The sequence below is a fragment of the Accipiter gentilis genome, chromosome 9 (genome assembly GCF_929443795.1).
Source record: "Accipiter gentilis chromosome 9, bAccGen1.1, whole genome shotgun sequence".
In the NCBI taxonomy this organism is placed as follows: Eukaryota; Metazoa; Chordata; class Aves; order Accipitriformes; family Accipitridae; genus Astur; species Astur gentilis.
The window spans coordinates 27,415,660-27,440,591 of NC_064888.1; the positions used below are offsets into that span (position 1 = coordinate 27,415,660).

General features: G+C 36.3%; 1 protein-coding gene across 1 annotated transcript in view; it reads right to left on the minus strand.

Moving 5' to 3' along the window:
• Positions 1 to 24,932, minus strand: part of ADGRA1 (adhesion G protein-coupled receptor A1) — a 290,403-nt gene that overhangs the window by 185,079 nt on the left and 80,392 nt on the right. The window contains exons 3-4 of the mRNA XM_049810494.1: positions 4,262 to 4,333; positions 342 to 413 (exon numbers count right to left, since the gene is read on the minus strand). Of these exons, the coding sequence (XP_049666451.1) occupies positions 342 to 413; positions 4,262 to 4,333 (144 nt within the window). The remainder of the gene's footprint in view (positions 1 to 341; positions 414 to 4,261; positions 4,334 to 24,932) is intronic.

Sequence of the window (24,932 nt, forward strand, 5' to 3'; positions counted from 1 at the left end):
ATCCTTTTTAACCAGTATAAGTCTCGTTTGTGTGCTTGACCTTTAATTGTTTCCGAGACACGCAAACAGAAATGCATTCAAACAGAAATGTCATGTTCAGCCTCTTTTCAATGTGAAAATGAGATTTAATTCTTTGCAGTTCTGAAAGGTTTTACAAATACAAATAGAAACAACATCTTTAAAATATCAAGTCATCACAATCAAAGGCTCAGGAGAAGGGGGTTTTTTAGTACAAAACCTATAATTTTCTTATAATGAAAGTTTATTGCCGACTGTACTCAGGTAAGCCATGTGACAGTTTGGATTTCTCCTGTTTTAAACAAAAGTGGTATTATACTCACAGTTTGTGAAGACTGTTAAGTCCAACAAACATTTCTGGTGTTAGACAACCAATTCTGTTATTTGAAAGATCCCTGAAACAAACAAAAAAATTGTGAAACATTAGGTCTATCTTATTCATATACACACCTACATAATCCCATACAGCCTCTTTATTTTTAACATTTAAGGAGTTAAGAGACAAACAGGAAATAAAACCTATTTCTGTAATGTAACATAACTGAATTAAATAGATGTAACAACTTTTATATTAATGTTATTGAGAAATATTCCACAATTAAACATACTATAGTGCAACTTATACTAATTACATTAAAATGTAATTTTATATATGTAGCAAATAAAACCCCCAAAATTATTTCCAATATAAAAAATTTTCTTTATCAAAGTTACTAGCACCTGTTTGTTTACTTATGAAAAATACTATGCATTTTGTTGCATGGAATAGTCAGCCAAAATTGACATATTTTTACTGTTTACTAATGTCTCATCTCATTGACGGCATCCTTTCTTGCTGAAGCAATCACAGAAACCAGAGGGCAATTAATTTTTGAGCTAGTAAGAAGGTCTGTCTCGATAAGCACTTGGCAAGCTCTTTTAAAAGCAATACTGTGGCTGTCAGACCACAAATAGTACCAGGCATTGTGTTCCATAACTTGTCTGCAGAAAGGTGAATGGATGTGTTCTATACAAGTCATACATACAACATAATGTATAAAATACATATAGGAAGGAGACAAAAATAGTTATGAACAATTATGTGTGATAACAACATGAATATTGACACCTGATGCATTCTAAATTAGTGTTTTATTTTTACATATTTGGTTTTCAACTTGGACTCAAATTTTCCTGCTTACCAAGTATGTTTTTCTTAAATAATTGCAGTAATGTAAGGTTTTGAAGTGATTATGCATCCATTAAATTGTTAAAATTGGTCTGACTGTATTTTTGTTTTAGAATCAGTGGTAGTCTTCCAATTCCTTTGTTACATTGTGTGGATTCCCTATTTTTCTATTGTTACCTGAGAACACTAAAGTAATCAAACAGGAGACTGAAGGTTGTAGTTTGACAAATCCAGTTATTGCTTTCATGGAGACATATCTAATTAGCTAGAATGTGAAGGCAATTTCTTTAGAACGCATTACAAAGTCTTCTTCTATCAGACAAAGAATATACTGTCATACAATTAAATGATGAAATATCACATTAGAATGAAAATATTTCTTAAATGCTTATCAGGGATATTAAGTAGGCAACAGCTGAGAAAATAGTGTGGATAACAATATAGTGCAATAATTGCATATTAGCATTATTCTTTAAGTTCTCCTAATGCAAGCTACATAGAAAGTCTAAAAATGCAAGTTTAAACAAACAAACAAACATACATTCATATATATATCTATATATCTTTCTATTAGAAGAGGTAAATAGTAAACAAGAACCTACCCAGAATTCTCAGTTGGGTAATGTTTACTTCTGCCTAAGCAAAGTCTGAACACATATGGAAGAAATGCATCACTATGTGGGGCATAATTTGAGTAGCAAAAGTAACTTCCATCTAAACTAATCAAAACAAGTGCGTATTTCTCTAAGTGTAGCACACAGTAAAATGGTATTTTTAACAAAGTGAAAAGCTACATACCCTTTTCTCAAAGTTTACTTCAATGAGTGTTATTTTCACAATAAGATATATAGCAGTGGCTGAAATGTCTGTATTGTAAAACATGTTTTCTAAAAAAACATTAAGCAAAAACAAAAGACAGCTTGCTGCACATTCCTCCAGACTAATACATGTTATATTAGACATAATTCAATTCATAATGTACAAAGCTGGTGTTCCTTTTCAGGAGTAAGACATTTAACTTACTAATGCTGACTTGTAAAATTGATGTCAGAGAAAACAAAACTCTCCTCTGTTGAATAACCAAGTGCCATAATTTTAGTCCTTCATAAATTTTCAATTTTCATCAATTTTGTGCGTACCGTTTTGAGTAAACCCTTGAAATAATTCAGTTTGTCATTCCAACACAAATTATAACAGTTCTCCAAATCATTCACAGAAAACATTTTGATGTTGACAGCCTGCAGTTTGTCTGACTTGCCATAGCTGTATCTCTTGCAGTTGCCCATATCACATCAGCTTCTGCTTTTCACAGCACCATTTATATTTTACATGGGAAATAAGAAGATATGAATGTAAAGTACAGTCTTAAAGTAATTACTGTATTCAGCATTCAACAGGAGTTTACACTATTTATTCCTTTTGCTGAACTGTCAGCTACCCAACTGTTGCGCAGGGAAGGAGTGCAGAGACTTTCTTGTTTACCATGAAACTACACGGATATGTCCCAAACACATGGCAGTCTAGTAATTAATCAATTCCCCGTCTCTAGATTGGTCCCATTGTTACTTGTTCATATCAGCATCAAGGTTTGTTTTGAGATCTAGCATGATAAATCTCAACGTTGCCATTCCTAGTTTGCGGAAGAGTCTTTTCTTCCCACTTTTCCTGATACCTAAGGACTCCCTCTTCTTTGACCTAAGGTTCCACCTGCACCGCCTTCAGCTGTGCAGCCCAGGACTTGTACAGGTTTCCTGGTTTTCCCACAAGAGGTCAGAGTTGTGTTATTACAGTATGCGGCCCAAGCAACAATTAGCACTCATTTTGATCATTTCATTGTATTGTTATCCCTGCACACAGAGTAAGCAAGGAAGTTTCAACCTAATGTTTTCCTTTGTATTAAAAATGTATGTGCTGCTCCGGCTTCAGCGTTATTATGTCCGTGGTTTTCTACCCAAACGTACTAAAACTTAGTGGTTGGTGTTAGAAAATATTGCTACCTGTATGATCAGAGATGGAAATCTTTTACTTAGGTTGTGCAATGTTCCCCGTATGTAGCAGTTAGGGAATTTAACCTCAGAGCAAGAAAGCAGAAGGATTTGCAAATTTCTTTTTCTATGGATTTGCATTCCTCCTCACCTAAATCCCCCCATCGCATGAAAACTATCCCTGTTTTCTCATGGGTTTCCTCAGCACACATAAGACAGCACAAATGATGGCTTGGCCGATTGCTGGCATGTGCTGATGGCCTGGTTAGCCAGTACATGGACTTTTGGATGCTGTCACTTGGAAAATTATAATTAAAAAAGGGTTCATCTCACTTTTGCTTTAGGCTGAGTAGAAATAAGGAGGGTCTGTAGTCCTTGTTAATTAAAAGGAGAAAGGGCCACTTGTAGGATCTTAGTAACTTAGATATTTTTACCCTCTACAAATGTAGTTTAAAAATCAGCCAGTGCTTTCAAAAGTACTATGAGAACATTTTCAGAGAGAGGAATGCAAGAATGATGGACAGGGAATATATTGCATAAGTCTTGTTTCCTTAGAAAACCGTGCTAAAAATAAAAAATATCAAGCAGAGTCAATGAGAAAGATATGAAAATAGTAGACAAGTTCTAAAGCATGACAAAGTTTCCTTTCTAAGAATTTGTCTTGTAGACCTGGTCTGTGATAAAAGTAAAGTAGACCTTACATAATGAAAGAACTTAGCGTAGCACAAAGGATTGTTTACACATATTTAAACCACCTAGTTTTATTTCTGGTTAATGTCTATAGTGATATATTGGCTGTTAAATCCTTAATTAGGCGTGGTTTTTAACTTTGTAGATGTACTTATTACATCTACATGTAATAGAGCAAACAATTTTAAATGGGAAAAGGTAAAAAAGAAGGGGAAAATGGAAAAAAAAGAAGGGAAGGAAGAACAAAAAGGCATGGTAAATTTAAAAAGCACAGTGTGCGATCTTTTACAGCCGGTGTCCTTATGTGATTATTGCTTGGTGGCATATCTCAGTTGCCCAAGGATAGAAATGTCGATACAAACACAATTTTCAGAATAATTCAAATGGAATTAATACTTACAGGCGCTTCAGTTCTGAAAGTCCATGGAAGGCCCCTGGCTCAATTGTGCTGATCAAATTATTCTTCAGATCTCTAGAGAGACATAATAGGAGGAGCAATTAATTATCACTTTACCTACTGTACTACCATTATACATGAGAAGTGTGAAATACAATGCAATTCTAACCTTTATTTGTCTTAGCTAAAACCAAGAATTTCCTTTAAATAGTAACATCAAAAACATTACATATTTTGCAGTTTAGAAAAACATATTTTTCCAAGTAAGATGGTTACGATTAGATGTTAAAAAAAAAAATCTGCTTGTTTTAATTCTTCTCCTATTTATATTTTTCATAACAAGCTTACCGGCCATTCTTGCCCCAGGAAAAATGTTTTAATCAATGAGTGAATAAAATAATCAGTCAGCAAAGCAAGAGCTTTTCAGCTTGCTTATTCATTGTGCTGTGCACTTTACACTTAATAAATTTCTCATTTCCACCTAATGTAGGCAAAGCAGCTGGCATGTGAGACATAAATAGATAGGTCAGGTTTCTGTACTGAAATACAAGCGATTTCTCATATTCGGCAGATAGGTGCTTCATTTTGCACTTGGTGACAATCCAGAGGATCGGTTGTTGCGCAAATAAAGAATATTTCACTGGCATTAGTAATCTCATCTGCTCTTGGCACAGCGCTTGGGGCCATGACACTGCTCTCAGCTCAGTCCCCACAGAGATTTACTACTGAATTGTCTCAAGACTCTTGTGATGTGAACCCTGAGGAAATGCCTTCAGTGCAATTAGATAAGCAGGCCTAGGAGATAAATGCTGTAAATTCTTGTAGAGTCAGTGTTCATCTTCTGACAATTTGCAATTCATAGGGAATGACCGGTGCACAGTAACATCAGTGTTGTTTCTCAGACTGACCACTTCCAGGATATGACAGCACATACACTGCTTGACTCTGCCAAAGTATGGATGTATCAAGAGCCACATGAGTCATCTTATTTATGACTTTTTACTGTACTGCAAATAAAACGCACACTAGGTGAAATCCTAGTTCCACTAGCCGTGATGGCCCTCAATAGGGCAAGACTTCATCCCAAATGTTTAGCTCACAGTAGGATATATTTTAATTTCAAAGTCAAAACCATAAATAAATATTTCTGTATTTTAGCAGTCATTTTTGCAGATCTTTTGAATATAGTTCCAAAAATCTGTATGTCACACCCATTTCATTTTAGTGATGATGTTGATGAGTGATCTGTCCCTAACAGAGATGTCAGTCAGACTCTTAACAGTAAAGTTCAGCTTTCAGCTTGCAACATGCAACACTGAGAGTCCTTAAATGTGATAAGACATTCTGATTACTTATGTACAAGATGTTTTGTCTTACATATAAGAAATGCAGAACTATCAAGTGCACAGCAGACCAAGACTACAATTTTGATGGAAAAAAAAATAATGCTGGAATATCAGCTCCGTTTAGAAAATATAGATATTCAGCTGCTTAAGTTGTAAAATCTTAACTGTAAACAAGATTCAAGATAATCACTTAGCATTTGTTAAAGTCTACTCAGCTCAAAGTTTATGCTGCATAATCAGCAAGGTATGACACACAGGTATGATACACGGCAACGTCATCTGTCCAGTAGTTTTAGATTACCATTTCTTCTTTGTTCCAGCTTGCTCTACATAGTACTTTCATCATGACTGTGTGTTGCACCTGATCTTGTGACATTACCAAAAAAAAGCAAAGGACCAGGAGAAAGGCAAGGAAAATTGAAATCAAACAATAGGCTATCTTTGAGTCTTTTTAAAATGTAAGTATTGCAAAGCATACAGGTTTACTTACTAGGAGCAACTGTGACTAGTAACTTAACTGAAGTTACAAGCATTCATAAAGCTATGAAATATATTAGAAATTATTTTAGCCATGCATGTCTGAAAATCAGTGGTTTAGTTTCTTACTGTTTTTATCTTAGCTTGTTTTAGATATTTCAAAGTTCTTTTTTTTTTTTCAGTTGCTTTTTTCACTAATAAACCATTAGCTGTTCATTATGCAAATAAACTTGATAAAATGTGCTAATCTCAGTCCAACACAAATACAGTGTATATTACAAGAGCATATTAAAAAAGCACCAACTATTTCAGCTGTCCAGTACTGATGTAACTTTTAAACTGTGATGCATGACTGTATGCATATATAGTTACTTCAGGCATACGCATTACATGGCACAGGTCGTTCCTATTTGCCCAACCCACAATGGCAGTCCCTCATTCGTTGCCAGACTAGTAAAAAGCATAAAACCCAGAAGTGCTTCCTTTTCCCTACTACTGTGCAGTACAGAGATAAGTATGCCTGTACCGCTTGGGAAAGGGAGTGAGTGAGTCAGAGACCATGAAATTCCCCACAGTCTCAAGAAAACAGCAAAATGAGCCATAGGCAAAGGGAGAAAAGGTGGCACCCAGGAGGGGAGAAAAAAAAAGGAAAGGGTTCAGGAGACAGGTAAAGGCACCAGAAAGGGGAAGAGCTTGGGCAAGGACCTTGGTGGTGATCTGAGTGTTCATAAGAAAGCTGCACAGTCTGTGGCTAATTTTAGGCATAGGTCTATGCTCTTTCCTTTCTCCTGGAAATCACATAAGAAAAAGAATGGCAGAAACACAGAGGTCAAGGTTGGTATTTGCACTGATTCTTATCCGGCAAAGCACACAACCACCTCAGGAACAACAGAAAGGAATTATGGGCTACAGCCATCCTCCTGTGCGTATTGGGCCCTTCTCCCTGTTCCCTAATCCAGGCAAAGCAGTTTTCTTCCTTGCTTTGTCCCCTTCCCTTCTACTGGATTTGGCTGAAAGTGACAGTAGCTGATTTAATCACAAAGGAAATACAGGGGTTGATGTTTGTTATCATGAAAACACTCTCTAAGAATTGGAAGAAGCTTTGGGGTTTTGTTACATTTATGTGGTCAAACATTTTCATCTTAGTTCCCTGGTAGCAGCAGCAGCTACTAGATTCATCTTTCTTCTGCCTTCATCTGCTCAAGAACTTGTGACAATTCCTTTAACTCTGAATTTTCCACACCTTCTCATAAACAAAACTGTTCATACAAAACTTCTGCAGTGTCTTCTCCAGAGTCCCATCAATTTGCAAAGACAAGTCAATATGTTCGGTAAAAGTTATTCTACATGAGTGTATTTTCCTTTGATATTTTAGGATTTTTGCTGTGTGGGTGAGCCAAAGCCTCATTTTTTTTTAACCTTCAAATATTCAATACCGAACAGTTTGGTCTATTCTGGTTCTGTTCACAACAAACATCAGGGCTTAGCTTTCTCTAGACAGCACTACCGGCAACATCTTCATGAATGAAATGTAGATCTTTTTGGTTGTACAGTATGTTCGATATGTAACTACTCAGGTTGAAGGAAGTTCTTTAACTTGCAGAAGTGATGTGAACTTCTGTGTTCTTAAACTTAAAAGACAAAAAAAAAAAAAAATCAAAACAAAATCCCCAACCCGATACTATAAATCCTTTGGATCTATGCTGATTTATCTGAGGCTTTATATGGGACACATTTGAAAACCACTTAGAGACATAGTTCAGAGTAAATATCCACATTTTAGGCAAGGGAAACTGACAGTTTTAATCATCAATCTTTATACCAATTACACACATTCTGTGTTAACTGACAACTCATCTAAATGCTCTGCAAGTTGTAATTAGGTGAAGCGATCATGTCTTATAGCCAACAGTGGTAAAAGCTCACAACATATATAAAAGAGTCAGTATGAGTGGCAAACTGTTGGCAGGTGAGTTTTAATGCAAGTCAAAATAACCAAGTAGACAAAAGGTCTTCTATTTACTGAAATCCTCTATGTTCTAGTTTATGGAAACTCTGCTCTGTTTCCCCATAGCTTGTAACCACATAGGAAAAACCAGCATAATCCTAAACTATCATCTACAGGAAGAAAAAAGACAGTTTAATGTTAGTAGAAGGCAGACCATCTCAAGGAAAAGTGTCCATCACTTGCTCTGTCCCAAACAAGACATCTGGTCTCCTTATTTTGGAAATTACACTTAAATTAGGTAGGTCATTTTAGTAAGGATATTCTCAGAAAATTGTAGATGATTATACTACCCACAATCCTGGCACTTTCTTAGTAATTAGTATTATTCCATAATGTTTCCATACAGTTCTAGCCTAACAAAAAAGGTGTTTTCTTCCTTGTCATCTTTGAAGACTAAAATGTGATTAAAATAAATAAATAAAATTATCACAACTGTTTATCACTTACAATTCTTACTTCTACATTAGGAGAATCTATTTGCTTGCCTCCCACTTGTATTTTTTACAAAATTATTTTTATTAAAATATTAAATTAGCTCTCCCATTTCCTAATTTAGCAAAGAGTTTGTAATATGGAAGCCTTATAGCAATCAGTATCAACTTGCACTGAGCTAAATAAGGAAACCAGAGTAAATTTGGTTGTATGTTTACATTTTTTCCCCAAGAGCTACTGCTGAGGTTTGGCAAAAGGTCACGATCCAAGGCATGCCAAACAGCAGCCCAGCCTGGGCCACACACATACACACATACCATGCAAGTGATTTTATCATTAACCAAAAGTAAGAGAAAAGGGAAAGAACCCCAGTATCATAATATTGAATGACCACAGCATGACCCAGTTAAAGTCCAAACAGAAAGCATTTTCTAACTAACAGTTATGGTTTTGCATCATTTCTGATGCAGCATTCTAACTTTAAAGTATCTATTCTGAATCTGAATGACGTGTCATTAGTGGTGTGGGTGTATATATCTAGTGGCGTGACCTGAAAATAAATCAAAACCGAGTGCCTTGTACAAGTACAGATAGATGGAAGCTACATGAAGTTAGCTGTAGTCATAACAACTGCAGCACTTCTATCAAGGCTGCACAGCTCAAAAATAAAATACTACAATATTTCTTGAAAGATGTTTCTCCTAATTTTATTACAGTTGGTAGATATACTTGCTGCAAGGTACTCTGATCTTAACTAGACCCGAATAGGTAAAAGAACAATACAGAATGGACTGTGTTATCATTAAAAACCAATATCAAATGGTTACAGTAAATTCACAGAGGAGAGTTTCCTTTTCACTTACAAGTCTGAACTTACATAAATTCCATACAATAACCATTAAGCACTGTCTTCCTACACGTATGTAGATAATTTGTTACATGTATGTAGATAATTTGTTTGTGTACACAAATAAGAGTCCCACAGGTAAAAACACTTGAGGATTCTTTTACTAATTATCACTAGCTGCTAGGAGTTTATCATCTTACACGTTAATCTTTGAGCTGACTTTTACTTACTAAAGAGATTTAAGAGGAGTTACCTCAACAAAAACAGCTGACTTCTTAAGGAAGGGAAATCTGTGTTTGAAATATTCACTTCCTGATGGCTTAGCTGAGAGGTAAATGAAACAAGGGGAAGAGGCTTCTAATGGGACTTTACAAGAACATTTAACAGCTACTCCAGGCCTCTCAGCTATTAGACATCATCTGTGGCCAAATCCCTGATTGTCTAAGTGTGTTCTTGAGATTCTTGATGCTTCAAGTTCACACTGTGCACTTACACAGTATAAAACATAGTGGGAAAAATCGCTAAAATATACACACTCCATTAACAAAAGAATCAATTTATCTCAAACTGCATTCTGACATTTGGGGTATTTTGTACCAACTTCTATGCCTTCAGACACTGCAGATTCTTCCCACAACTTACAATATATGTACTGTGGATATTTTGAATACATATTCATAACAAGAATGTTCAACTAATTCTAGTACTCCGTTCAAATTCCTGACATCGATATATCTTTCATAAAAAATTATAGGTTGTACCAAGAGAACATCTGTGTTTAGAAAGCTGTCATTATGGTGCTGCAAACTTTCCAAAAAAGCTCTGAGAAGAGCAATCAGTTGTTGAACAGATGCCAAATACCAGTGAAATATGACTGACTTTCCACATTTTGCATATTACTATGAAACAACAACAGAAAAAAAAGAAAAAAAAAAGAAAGGTCACATCTTCCACTCCTTTCTCATGCAAAAGATTCCACCTAAACTAAATGGCACCTTAGCCCAAGAAATGAATGCAGGCTCAGGACACTTGAAGAAGATTCACTTTTAAAAAATCACTATGATCACGGTGGTAGGAAAGAGGCATAACCAAGGATGAAAGACAACATTTAGCACCTATCCTGCAGTCATGATAGTGCCCGTCAGGGTTAGCGGTCCTTGATACAGGAACAAAGAATTAAGGTGACATTGGTAACATGCGTTTGAAGACATTTCAAACACACCCATCTGTACAGTACCTGTTAGGACTCATTATTATACTTTGGTGGACTGGATATTATCAAAACTTATTTTCATCTCTGTTGTTGGCAAATGAATTGTTGATCACACACTGGAGACCGAGAAACAGGCAGGTTAAGCAATAACCATTACCTCGGATCATCATCAATAACTAAAGTGCTCCCATGAAACTCCAGAGCTCTTGTTTTGTTGGTTTTTTTTTTATGATGAGAGTGGATATTTAATCTACTTTCCAGAATCAGAAAAGTTATGGTTGCATTGCAGTTGTTTCAAGACATAAAGATAAATCTTTTTATAGATTATTCCTACAAAATAATAAACATCAACATGCACATAAACATGGACAATAATTGTCCAATAATTGTCTGCCTTTGCAGACACAGAGGCTACAGGTCTTTTGTTTGTCTAGCATGTTGGTGCATGTTGATTATGCACTTTCCTTTAATTTTCTTTTTAATCCAAGCCATTACTGGTTGGATTACCTAAAACAATAGACCCTAAGGACTGGACAAAAAAATAACTGATGCCCATTCAAGGTAGCCGTGAATGATTGGAAGTTTCAAACCAGTCACTTGATGGCAATAATGACATATAGAACAATAGAAAGGTCATCACATTTTTGTTTTTTTTAATTTAAGGACGACAACTCATTCACATCAAATGTGCTGTGGTAATTTGGCAGTTATTCATTATTTAGGAACTTGCCTAAAAATGTTAAACAAAGTGCCAATAATGGCAGCTGAAACAAAACAGATAGAAGCTTTACGGCCCTTTGCTTGCTCAAGTATCCCACAGAATGTTACAATGTATTTCATTTTAACGGTAATAATCATAGATCAGGAATATAAGGCTCAGAGTATTTTAACTGAAGGAGCAGTATGTCAAATAAGGAAAAGTGAGTAAAAAGCTTGGTAAAGCAGGATAGACTTTCATTGCAAATTTTTTGTTGATACATTTTTCTACATGTCTATATTAGAAAATAGCATTTTAAAAGGTTAATTTATCCAGTACAAACTCTAGGTTCATTCTAAATATCGCATCAACAAATCAGAATCTGGGATGAGGATGCAAAGATGTTTGGTACTTACCTTCACTTCAGCATTTTGTTATTGGTAGCTCAAAATGAAATGCATTTTCTAATAAAGAAAAATTATCTATGCTTTCCAGATTCGTTTTCTTTGGCCTGTTTTCAAGAAAAAAATATTCAGCAAAATATTCAAATTCCAAACATACACAACTGTTCCTATACATGTTTTCTTTTCCTGGAAAATGCCGCAAAACCAGAGATATATGGTAGGGTCACGTTAGGTCTGAAAGTTTTTGGCTGTGTAGGTGCGAAAGCACATGCTGGGCAGTTGTGACTTGGGGAGTCGAGACAGAGTGGCCATGTTGCCCAGCAGAAGGAGTCCCGTGGATCAGTTCCGTGGGGCTAAAACCAGACTGAAAGGTCAGAAGCAATAAATGCCGAGGGAAGTGCATAAAGTGGATTTCAGTTTCCACAGCTTTGCAAGTCAGGTCTGTGGTGCCAGCAGAAAACACATCCATAAGTGCCAGAAATCATGCCCTGACGTACAGCGATAGGTCTGGCATAACATTGGTTATGATAGCAGAGCTCGTGTCTATCTGTAACTATGTAGAGACGTGATGAACACGGAAACCTTTGGTGGCTGGAAAAAGCCAGAGGCTTCCTTAATTTCTACACCCATTGGGACTTCTCTGTGTGTTCATGCCTAGAAGGCAGTTCAGCATGGGTTAGGTTTCTTGACACGTGCTCTACTCCTTTTGAAAAAAGGCTAACCATTGGGAGAAAAAGAAGGGGGGGAAAAAAAAAAAGAAAGAAAAAAATCAGTTCTGAGCAGAATTCCAATCTGTGAGAAAACTGTTTGCAAAGAAACTGAAAAAGTAGGGAATAAAGTATTCTGAACTTTTATTTTTAAATGAAGTGCACAAACCAAACAAAGTGTAAACCAGACACTTAGAAAGCGAATAAAAAGTACTTTCTGCTGAGAAAGGTTTAAACTCCACTGTAGTAATTGTTATCCCATGTTCTACGACTGCACTTATTTCCCTGTTACAAATTTTCGGAAATGCGTATTCAACATTCTTAGGTTAAATTTCAAACTCTGGAGTCACAGTGTAACAGCATAATTACAATTTTGAAAATGAAATATTAGAGATTTATCCAGTGTTTTCAGAAATGCATCTGAAGTAATTTTCCATAGTAAAGGAGAGAGATTTGCATTTTTACACCAAATTATCAGAGGTATCAGGTTAACAAAAACATGTTTAGTTAGCTATGAGAACCATAAGATATGCAAACCATTGTATCATGGAGTTTGGGGTGTTTGGGTTTTTTTAAAGGAAATGTTTGATGCTTTTTCTGTTACTGAACCAATATTGACTTGGAAGAATATAGGCAATTCTTTATTGAATTTTAGTTTGAACTTCAGAGAAATATTTTCTTCCATGGCTTAAAACATCCAAAGAAAAGAAGAAAAAATTCCACCCTGAGCTGTAAAGGAAAGATAAGTACCTGCAGATGGCCCACAGATTAGCCTAGACTAGTTTTGAGCCAAAAATAAGATCGTTTACAACTCAGTGTAAATCCATAAAATATGAATCATCTTTGCTATAATGTTTATTTTATTGTAGTGTTTTCATGAGACAGAAGTAGAACACTTCTAAAAATAAGGTGATTCAATTACACAAAGTCAAGGAGGGACTCCATCTTTCTACCTGCTTACTATTTCTATGCAATCTCATTAAAAAAGTAAGAATCTTAATTAATGATATCACAAAGAACATCGTCATTGAATATACTGAATCCCCAGGGACCTGCAGTCATTATTTAGCTTGTGATGGGAGATGGACAAGACACACTGCAATAACCTTCACCCATCTCCAGGAACGACTATACTCACAGCCATTCTTCTTATTTACCTGGGAATGTGGCAATGCCCAGATACTTTCCAGCATCACTTAGAGCAAGAAGCCTTTTCCAGAAAAGGTGGGGAAACAAATTAAAAATAGAGACCATTTGAACATTTCATTCAGCCGGTGTTAGAGGTCATATCAATTACATAGAAATCCTGTCAATTTAAACTGTCAATAAGAAGTGGTTTAAGGATAACAGGGGAGAATTGTCTATAAGCAGTTTAGCTCAGAGGAATTAAATGTGGGTGAAAGGCTGGTCTGGGAATACTTCCCCAGAATCCTCTGTTTTATATAAACTGGGGCTTTGGTAATAACTTAGACAAATTTAAGTACTTTAAAAAAAACCCCATGTGTGCCAATAAGAGGGCATGCAGAATTGTCTTCTGCAGAAATCAAGGTTAATGAGTACCCTCTTCAACTGCTCCAAAGAATTTCCTTGAGTATTTTTCACTGCACAGTTTTTACATTTGCACTATCCTGCAGGTACTTGCCAGAAATTTTAAAATACTTTTTGCTAAAATTTGATATGAAATATGCATGAATGATAGAGCAGACTAGAAGGCTGAAAAGTAAGGAGACCAGAGGATCTATACGAATGTACAATTTCTACATATTCTTTAAGCTCATTGCCATATACTTTATATGCTATACAACACATATATTGGGAGACTTTTCAAGTAAAAGTTATTTTAAACAAACTAACAAATTGTATTTCTTCTACCTCAGAAGTGCCAAACTGACTAATTTCAAGCCAAAACCTATTCTATTGTAAATAATAAGAAGCTGGCACATACTTTACAACTTGTGCCTGTTGGTCCCACTTGAAATGTTCTTTTTCAATGATTTCCATACTTTGTTGGTTTTTTCCTAGTGTTTTAGAAAAAATTACAGATTTTTTGAAATAAATTTTCTTTTGTTTACATAAATGTCTCAGTTATGCAGCCCTAAAATATACAAAGATTATTAAAAAAAAAAACCAAGGAAAATCAACACAGCCGTAATAACACACAATAGTAGCTGGAGCCACAGGAACACCCACAGGTCTTCCAGCCCTGAAAGTATACCAAAAAATGGAGGAAACAGGAAAGGAAACATAAAAAAAGTATGCAGGGACAGCAGCAGTATGTTATTGTTGGAGATAATTACTGCTGAATGCTGTCAGTATGTTTTGTTCAGTTAGATATCGCTTCCTTTTCTATCCTTCTCACCACACAGAGTAACAAAACTTCTTTTCCCAGCTTGTTTTTTCATACCCTCCTTCATGGCACCTCTTATTCTACCTTCTTCACATTGCCTCTCCCTCAGCCCCTCAGAAACGGTGCTTTGTTTCCACAGTCTTCCTACGTAAGGCTAGGGACCCAGCTATTCTCTCCCACAAATAATTCAGTTTATTCGTCAAAACCTCATTCAGGCATGAAGAGGGCAGAAAAGCCCGCAGGTGTTTTGGGGAGCCACAACCCAATTTCTCTGCTGTCGTGGTTTAACCCCAGCCAGCAGCTCAGCCCCATGCAGCCGCTCGCTCACTCCCCCCACATCGGGACGGGGAAGAGAATCGCAAGAGTAAAAGCGAGAAAGCTTGTGGGTTGAGATAAAGACAGTTTAATAGGTAAAGCAAAAGCCGTACATGCAAGCGAAGCAAACCCAGGAATTCATTCACCGCTTCCCATGGGCAGGCAGGTGTTCAGCCATCTCCAGGACAGCAGGGCTCCATCGTGCGTAACGGTTACTTGGGAAGACAAACGCCATCACTCCAAACGTCTGCCCCTTCCTCCTTCTTCCCCCAGCTTTATATTGCTGAGCATGTGGTGTCATATGGTCTGGAATATCCCTCTGGCCACTTGGGGTCAGCTGTCCCCACTGTGTCCCCTCCCAACTCCTTGTGCCCCCCTCAGCCTCCTCGCTGGTGGGGTGGGGTGAGGAGCAGAACAGCCCTTGGCTCTGTTGCAAGCGCTGCTCAGCAGTAATTGAAACATCCCTGTGTTACCAACGCCGTTTCCAGCACAGATCCAAAATGTAACCCCACACTCGTTACTATGAAGAAAATTAACTATCCCAGCCAAAACCAGCACACCAGTTGCGCCATGCTGGTTTCCTAACGGGTTATTTTATTTTCAGTTAGTTGTGGAAGTGAATGAAGGACTGCATTTCTCAGTAAAGCGCACATGCTATATTGAGAATAACAGCGTACAGAAAAGGGATTAATCAGCAATGGATATCTCACTTTAAAGCTCAGAATCTTGCCCATATATGATAAATCCTAATACAACTACTTCCCCACCATAAAAACTGTTAAAACCTTCCAGTGCTGCTAGAGCTAGAAGTATTAAGGAAGAAACTTTGGTGGCAGCAAAGGTGCTTTATGGTGGTTATTTTAACACATGTATTTATAAATCTGCACTTGATACATCTTCTTGAAGGATGACAGCATCTGACACAAATCATGTGTTATCTTAATGACATCATTATATAAAACATCAGATGAGTATATCATTGTGGTGGGTTGACCTTGGCTGACTGCACATCAGACTAACTGAACTATTTGTGGTCCCAACGGGAAACAGGAGCCTAGATGCTCATAAATTCAATTCAGTGACTTCCTGAAATACAGCTAAACTTCACGTTACATAAATTTAAAAGGTAAAAAAAAATATTGTCCATGATTTAAACAGCTCTATAAACTAAGTTTACAAGTTAGTTTATTTTATATTCCTGTCATTTATGACTACTAATACTGACTTTTTATATAGAACAACTTATATCATTTTTCTAATGTGCAATGCCCTGATAAATCTATTAATGACTGTGCTATAGCAAAAATAATCTTAGTGTCTAATCAACCAGTTTGTTTAGCTATAAAAGTAACAATTTATTCTGCAACAAAATGATGACTTAACAGCCTGTGTCCAGACAAAACTCATAAGAAATACTGCAAAGTGTTTTTACGCATCTGCATTTTGAAAGGTGTATGTTAAAGTTGACCCTGAGGAACTGGTATTGTATTTAATTGTACAGGTGCTTTGCACTGACTGAAAACACAGGAAAGATACTTTTCATTCTGACTTCACAGCAAAAGTGATCTGCAAATTATGACCCTTCATTCCTACCTATGGTTGTCTAATACAACTTTCATTCTGTTTCTAAACAATTCACTCACTTTTAACCACTAGTGATTTTCCCTATATTTATTTCTCTTCGCTTACATTGCCATCCACTGAATTTCAAGCAGAAATTCCTGGGTTTTGTCTTGTTCTGCACGTTATGTATTCATGCAACAACAAAACTGTAATAATTTTGAAGATTTGAAGATTTTTTCCCATTGAAATATTTTCCTGGTATTATATTTAATAAAAATAGATGTCTTATATTCATTCCTCCCACTTTGAAACATTTTTATCTTTTACACCTGAAAAGACACATACAGTATGTTTTGCCCTTTTTAAAAGTGATGAATCCAGTACCTACTCATAAAACACATCACAGTACTAGACTGTGATCCAAATGCTTTTTTAGCCAAAAATAAAAAAAGCTTCTTAATATTTTTATCCAGTGAAACAAACCATTGAATTGCAGATTATGACCGTCACTTGCAAACATCATTCTTACTAAACAAATCTAATAGTCTTAATCTTTTCTGCAGTCCTGTTATGAACTGCTTAGATACTAGGATAATTAATGTAATATAAATGACTATATAAAGGCAAAAATATCTTGATTATATGAGAGACATAAGGAGCACAAAGATAATGACCATTGCACCAGTAAAATATGATAGCATGGAGAACTCTTCCAAGTACTCCAATTACATACTACATCCAATTTGAATAATTATTTAAGTATCGATCAAGTCAAATTAGACCTTGTATTCCAAATGTTTCCTGCATCTCTTCTTGAAGGAAACTTTCACAGATGAGGCTTAACTAGTCCTTCATAAACTAAGCTTTATATTACCATACATCAACAGGACTACACTTTTCTTATTCTTTTAAAATCTCAGATAATATGACCAACAGAATAACATCCATCTATGGAAAATTTGGAAAGCACTGTAACATTTAGTATTTTATGTTGAATATATATTCTTTTGTTTGTTGAAATTATATTATTTTATTTGAAAAAAATATTTACCATTTATTATGCAGTTTGCATCGCAGTACGTAAACCTCTCAACTGGTCTTCTGCAAAAGCATCATTCCTCAACAGCTACTTCACTTGTCAAGAAACAAAACCTGACCCTGGACCCTTCTGTCTCTCTCTCATTCAAAACCACTAAAATATTTCTTCCCTTAGAAGACATTTATTAATGGGGAAAGAATGCTGTTTCAAACTAGCACTTCCTTTCTAAGTTGCCACTTTTTTCAAGTGATCTCAAACCTTCTTAGCCGAAATCCTACTAACAACTCTGTGCTTCTTGCTGATTTCAGTTCCAGGTAATTGTGAATTCAAGTTCACAATTACTATTTGTGAACTAGCAGAATCTGACCTTTTCATTAAAAGATGACTGCGAATCTCCCTAACAGATGGTCTAATGTGAAACTGGTTTATCGGGGAGCAGGTGACTCTTTGACTTTTCTAAGGTCAATATCAAATTTTGAATTCAACCTTTTCCTGAAAACTCTGAAAATAATGCAGGTCAACAGATCAGCAACAGTTGTCAGAGAGCTGAATAAATAATGCCTATGTTGTTCTTTGGAGATTCTTCCTTTTGTAGGTTATTTTCATTTAGCCAACAGAGACATAAAAAATCTGTTGTATTTATACAAGCAGTATCAGTAAAGAACGCTAGGACACATCTAGTTGAATCACGTAAAGTATTCACAAACAGGAGTACAAACATTTCTGAAATAAAAAGCAGGACTGGACAATCACTTCTTCAAATCAGTTGACCTGAATGGCAGAAATAATTTTCAACATTTTTAAAGACTCAGAGCATATCAAACTCAGAAATTACGTAATGCCTAGCAGAACCACAGTAATATATACTGGCCACCCAAAGCATGAGGGTAAGTGTTGGCCCAGGTCCAAAAAAAGCACTTAAGCCGACTAAGGTGAAACTTAAGTGGAACATAGGTACTAAGTCCCAGAGTGGAATTCACAACCCCCTCTTCACCTCCTACAGGTCCGAATGCCTGCAGGTACCTTAGTCTTCACTTCCCAAGTTCCCGAAGCGCAGAAATGGTGCTGGGCATGCCGAACACCAGGAGCTGGTCACGCACAAAAGCTCTTTTGGGATTTGCAGACACCACAGCTCTCTGCGGGGCCAGGCAGGCTAAGGGGAGGCACTCAGCAAAGCCACAGCAACAAAGCACAGCCCAGCATCCCAGAGAACAGCGAAGGGTTGAGGAAGCATTGCCATCCATCTTTTCTATGACAACCTAGTGCTTAGAGCTGGGGAAATGAAAGACACTGTTTCAGTACCGTCCTCTCCCAGACGGGTTGTATACCTACACTGAAAACACACAGGAGCTGAAGAAACAGACAGGAGTCTCTGTTCCCTAAACCAGTATTTCTGTATCTGATCAAATGAATGTTTATAGCAAACCCCATTTTCTCCTTGTTGATGAAATACCCTTGGCACTTGACCGCTTCTGTTTTTTTTCTTCCCGGCCCCATAAATCTTCAACGCTTGACTGCATATTGGCACAGCTCCACTTCAGCAAGACCTACATCCCGGTTAAGGCCTTTCCCACAGAGGCAGCAAATGTGTGATGTGCTCAGGCTGAAGAGGCCGAACCCGAGTCCTTCTCTTCCCAAGCAGATATTCCAGCCAGTAGGCTAGTATAGAAAGAACAGAAGCACAATTTCTTTCTTTTATGACCAGGTTTCAAAAGAAAATACAGAGTCAGTTATGCCTATAAAGAGGAACAGCTTCAGAAGTATTAGGTTGCAAATCTCAGTCCCACAAAGGCTTCTAACTCAGGGCTGCGGAGGAAAAAATCATGTCAAGCTCCAGCATTTCTGTAAGCCACTCAGTGCCTGTTTAGTCCCTCAGCATGATGGCTGGTTTGGATCCTCTTCTTACACACCTAATTCTCCCCGTTCACTGTGTAAAGAGCTTAGGCCTCCAAAGAGTAGAAGAGAATTACATTTTCAAAGCTAAATATCTGTGCTGTGCATGACAGTGCTGAGAACTACTAAGTCTACAGTATCTTGCTGCTGATGGGAGCCTTAGTGACTTCCTCAGCTAGCAAGCTGCTAAATTTTCTGTTTAAGGGCTGTGTATATTATTTACTACCCAGTTGGCTGGGTTTTAGTTTGTTTTTAGCTGTTTTCAGACAGCTTTGAAATAGGCCAAGACTACAATCAACTTTCTCTTCAATCCAGCAAGCAAAACCCAAACAAGACAGTAGCAGCAAACCGGAGCAGAGAGCATAATTAATGTGACACACGCTCCCTGCCAACGCAGAGAGCTAAGGTACGCATTTGGGTTTGCAACTCAAATCTCTAAGAAGTAATGGCACAGTGCAATACCCCTAAGAAACACTGCAGGCAATACTTTGAAAGCCAATCATTCTTTTTAATTTCAAAAAGACATGGCACGTAAGGTTAAATACAGTTTTGCATTTCTTTTCCCATATAGAGCATTTTGAAAAGGGTTAATTCTGGAGAATAGTGTTTTCCTGTGGAACAATAGACACTGTGCACATATTCCACTCTCATCCCTTCCCCTCCGCCGATAAGTGGTGGGAAAGGGCAACTCAGAAAAAATGTCATCCCATATCTGTCTCCCACTCAGCACACACAAACCCAATTCTCCAAAATCTCATCACAGTGTTCAGCTCATTAAATTCAGCTGAAGGATGAGAACTGAGCTGCACCACTAAATGCGCACAGTTTGTGTTTACCAGCAAGAACACTGTATGCAGTGTCGCTTACAACATATCCTGTAATACGGAAGCATTCTTGCTGGCAGCTTTGACAATTTATCTATTCATATCAAAGTGAAACAGAGGCTGCTTTAAAACTGTTGCTCCTTGTCCTAATGGGAAAAGAAGAATATTAAAAACTATCACAGTGAAATCTCTGTTGCCATCAAAAGGTCATTGATTCAACAGACAAACAACCTAGTGTTAATGATTTAACAAAACATTTTTCACACAGATTACATGCTCATCCATCAATATATAATATTTTTCACATCAAGAAAATAAAGATAATTTCCTTTTAAAATGCCAGTTACAAAGAATTGTGTGCAAATCAAATAACACGCTTAAGTAATTATGCTTTTACCTAAAGAAATGAATTAAAAACACAATTAAAGAAAAAAATGTTGCCACTGTTTGGAAGTAGACTCATTAACGGGAGAACCGTCCTAAAAAGAGAACAATGTTGTTGTACAATTTGTTCAGCAGCCTCTTGATTTGAATAGAGCTATATGCAGGCAAACTTATAGGCCTGGATTTCTTCACTCCCTTGTCTCTTTTTTGAGCATGTACATGCATGACGGAGCAAAGCTAAGAGGCTGATTTTGACTTCATGAAAGCAGACCACTACATTCCTGCCAAGTAGTATACAAAATAAAATAAACATTACACATTATTTCAACCATTCTAAATTTAAAGAAATGAAATTCATAATAACCAAAGTAGTAAAAAGCAGTTAAGTCTGTTTAACTTTGAAAATAAGTTTTTCAGCTCAAGAAAAGTATGTTAAGAATATCTTGATTCTGAGATTGTCAGCATAGTTTTAAAAAAGCATATGCACATATCTATTATTGAACATACAGAACTACAAAATGAGAAGCTTATCTCTCTAACTAGAAGCCTCAAACCAAAATATCCCCCACATTGCCTGAAAATTAAAAAAAAGTGTATTTATAAATGTGTGTTAATAACATAATAACCTCAAATGCAAGCTCCATATTATTTTAACATTATATTGACAATATGCTGCACTATTTCTGATAATTTACAATATACTATATTGTTTTCACGAAATTAAAATGTAAATGATTTATCAAAACATGTACAGTCAACAAGTGAAATTGATAATGGAAATGTTTTTATGCAGGCTTCAAAAATATTTTGCAGATTACAAAGTCAAAATCTACAAGTTAAAACCCAGCATAGACCCATTATCATCAGACAAATTTAGCACTTTTATTTGCAACCACGTATGTATTTCTCCATAACTGACCATGACAACACACTTGTTTATTATGTATGAAATGTAAGCTTTATAGTGTAATTAACTATTCATTTTGTTGCTTTTAAGTGCTGGGTTGGTGACTGCTGCTATTAAAAAATTGTGAGTGTTGAAAATGTTGACGGTTAGGTGAGGTTCTTTTTTGTTTTGTTTTAAATGAAGGTTCCTCTCACATAGACTAGAACTAAATATAAATAGTCATTCTGACTTTGAATCTATGTAACGTATGGGTGACTGATCCAAAACCATGTTATATAGGCGGTATAAATTTAAATTCATTCCCTGACATACTACCTACAAGTGCAGAGAGCAACAGAATTAGGTAATTCAAAAAAGTGATTTTCATACACCAGTAGATTCTGGGAGAGTATCAACTGAACTGTGCCTGCATCTCAGTAGAGGATTTAAATTGTCTTGTGGCAAGATATTAGAAATAACGTATTTCTAACAGTGATTTATTTCCCACTTTTGTAATTTGATTGCATCTTCAATGTGGGAGGTTTTCAGGAGGTATAAAACTGCAATTCATCTAGAAACTTTTGTCAACATTTGGAGTAAGTTGTTACAGGCTGGGGTAGTACTAGTCTTGCACAAGCTAACCATCTAAAATCACAGGGCTAGACATGACTAAGCACTGTTACATTCCAATAAGCTGATAAATCTGGCCATTTACATATTAAATAAAACACAGAGGCTGATATCCAGAATAATTTCAGCAGTTGCATCAATAAGATTTGAACTAGAAGTATTCTTGTACTTTTGCATATTTTTGGCTCAATGACTTGTTTCCAGGAACAACAACAACAAAAATAAGAAAATATTTTATATTTATCTTACAGAAGCCTCCAGAAGACCCCAGTCAGGGCTGGAGCTCTTTTGTGCTGTGCAAACACATTTTTTCCCGTTCTGCATATATATGGAATGACTGGACATAAGCTAACCCATATACAACCATTTGCACGATCAGCCGCAGATGTTATGTTCCCTGCCCTAAAGAGATCAGAATAAAATTCATAGGAGTTTTGTCACTGGCCTCTGAGAGACCAAAATTAAGTCAAAGAAATTCTTGTCTTACAACTGTTCCAAATGCAACAGAAATACAAAGTAGCAGCTGAAACAAAACTTAAATAAAACATGATTTAAACAAATGAAAATGGCCCAGATTGCTCTGATGCTGCGGGAGTGTTCATTTTAAGCTCATTCAATGAACTGTGAGCATTTGCCTGGGCATAGACTCTTCGTGATACTGATTCTAGTAAAAAGCTCCTATCCAACCAATCTGTTCATTTTGACTTAGCTAATGTATTTATGACACCAGTACTTAAGGATCTGCACAAGATTTATAGGCTACCACAGCATGAACTCTTGCCAGTAAAGTCTTAATTACTTTCAGAAAAATGGGGAATGTGATGACCATGTTTATTGTTATAACCTTTTTTCTTTTGAACCAACCAAATACGGCTTAAATGATTCACTAGGAAGACAAAATATTCATAAAAGCTCTGCAAGACAGTAATTATTGAAAGAAGTATCAGAAATTTGCAGCTTTTCCAGTAGCAGAAAAAAGCCTGACCCATTTCTGAAAAACAAACAAACAAACAAAAAAAAACCACCCACAAAAAACCCCCACCAAACCAAAAAAAACCCCACCAAAAAAACTAAAAACAACCTGGCATAGACCAATATTTCTGGCATTTATAAATGTCTGCAGTGTCACCCAGAAAACAGATAACTACTGTATGGTGTATTAAGATCCTTAGTCCAGCTGGTCCATTTTTTCTAAACTTTAAAAACCATTTCCAAAAATACAAAGCATTTTTAATGGATTTCAATGGTCCCTTTCTTCTTTTACATAAAATCACTCAGAAGGAGGATGTTTTCTTAAAAACAATCTGCTATCCAGGTCCACCCTCCCAGGCATGTCCCTTGGAGCTGTTCCCAAACTATCCCCAAAGCACTAGCGTTTCAGCAACTGGAATGACAACTTCTTTTTAATTGTTTGAGATCCTGCAGGCTTCTATCTGAGAACAAAGCGTGCACATAAAGCACATTCTATGGCCATGATTCAAGTTCTTTTGAAAATAAATGATATATTGAAACAATGCTATGTTATATAAAGCAGTCTATCTGACACTGGATGCTCAGCATTACACCAAATCATAGCCAAGTTCATTTCCCACCCTTGCAATTGGACATACTAGAAGTGCAATAAAACTTACATAAAGCAACTTTTTCATTATGTGGAACCTAAAGCATTTGGTTGAAGTTTGAAGGGACTTTACCATCAAGAAGAAAAGATTAAGTCTGTTTAGCAATGGACAAATAAAATAATGAATCCCACACAAAAGTCTATTTGATAGTTGGTAGTAATACATTTCAATATGACAAGAACAAGGGAGTATCTAATGAAGTTCAAAAGCAATATATTTAAAGCTGACAGAAGGAAGTACCATAACACAATATGTAATTAACCTACAGTCCCATTACCGAAACATATCATTGAGGTCAAGAGCTTAGTAGGATTCACTAAAAGAATTAGGAGTTATTTCCCTAATGAGGATGTTCGCATACACATCAGACAGGATTTCTGAGGACACATTATAAAAAGACAAAGTTTCTTTTATGGATTGGTTATTCTTTAATTGCCTTTTCTGAAGATTTGATAATCTTATTATACATCTGAGCTGAAATCCTAAATCAACAACATGGGTAATAGAGCCACTAACTTTAGTGGAGCAGGATGCTCATCTCTGGCACTGGCAAGGGGCAAAATATTGGAGAAGTTCTACAAATACTCTGATCTACAGCATAATGATTTAAATTCTTCTAATTAAACCAGTAAAAGCCATAACATAAATGCTTTCAGATCACTTTAAAACTGCTTAGCTACATGTAACTTTGTTAGTAAATTACAGAATTAAGCTAAGCAAATTTAGACAATCTCTAAATTAAGTTTGTGTATTTATAGACAGTATTTCTTCCACATAGCCCCTCGAGATCAGCACTGAGGTATATCTCTTCCCTAATTTTCCCCTTCTTAGCTCTTATATCTATCAATTATTAATATTTTTAACAGGCCAAATGGCTCAGCTATAATGTAAACTTGGTGACAATTGATTTTGTAATTTAAAGCAAAGGTTCAGGCTGTTGTTCTTTTTTTCTTTTTTCTCAGAGTTGGCATGCATTTCCCAGGCAATATAGAGAACATCACATTTATTAAATTAAGCCTTGGGCTTTCAGAAGACTTTAC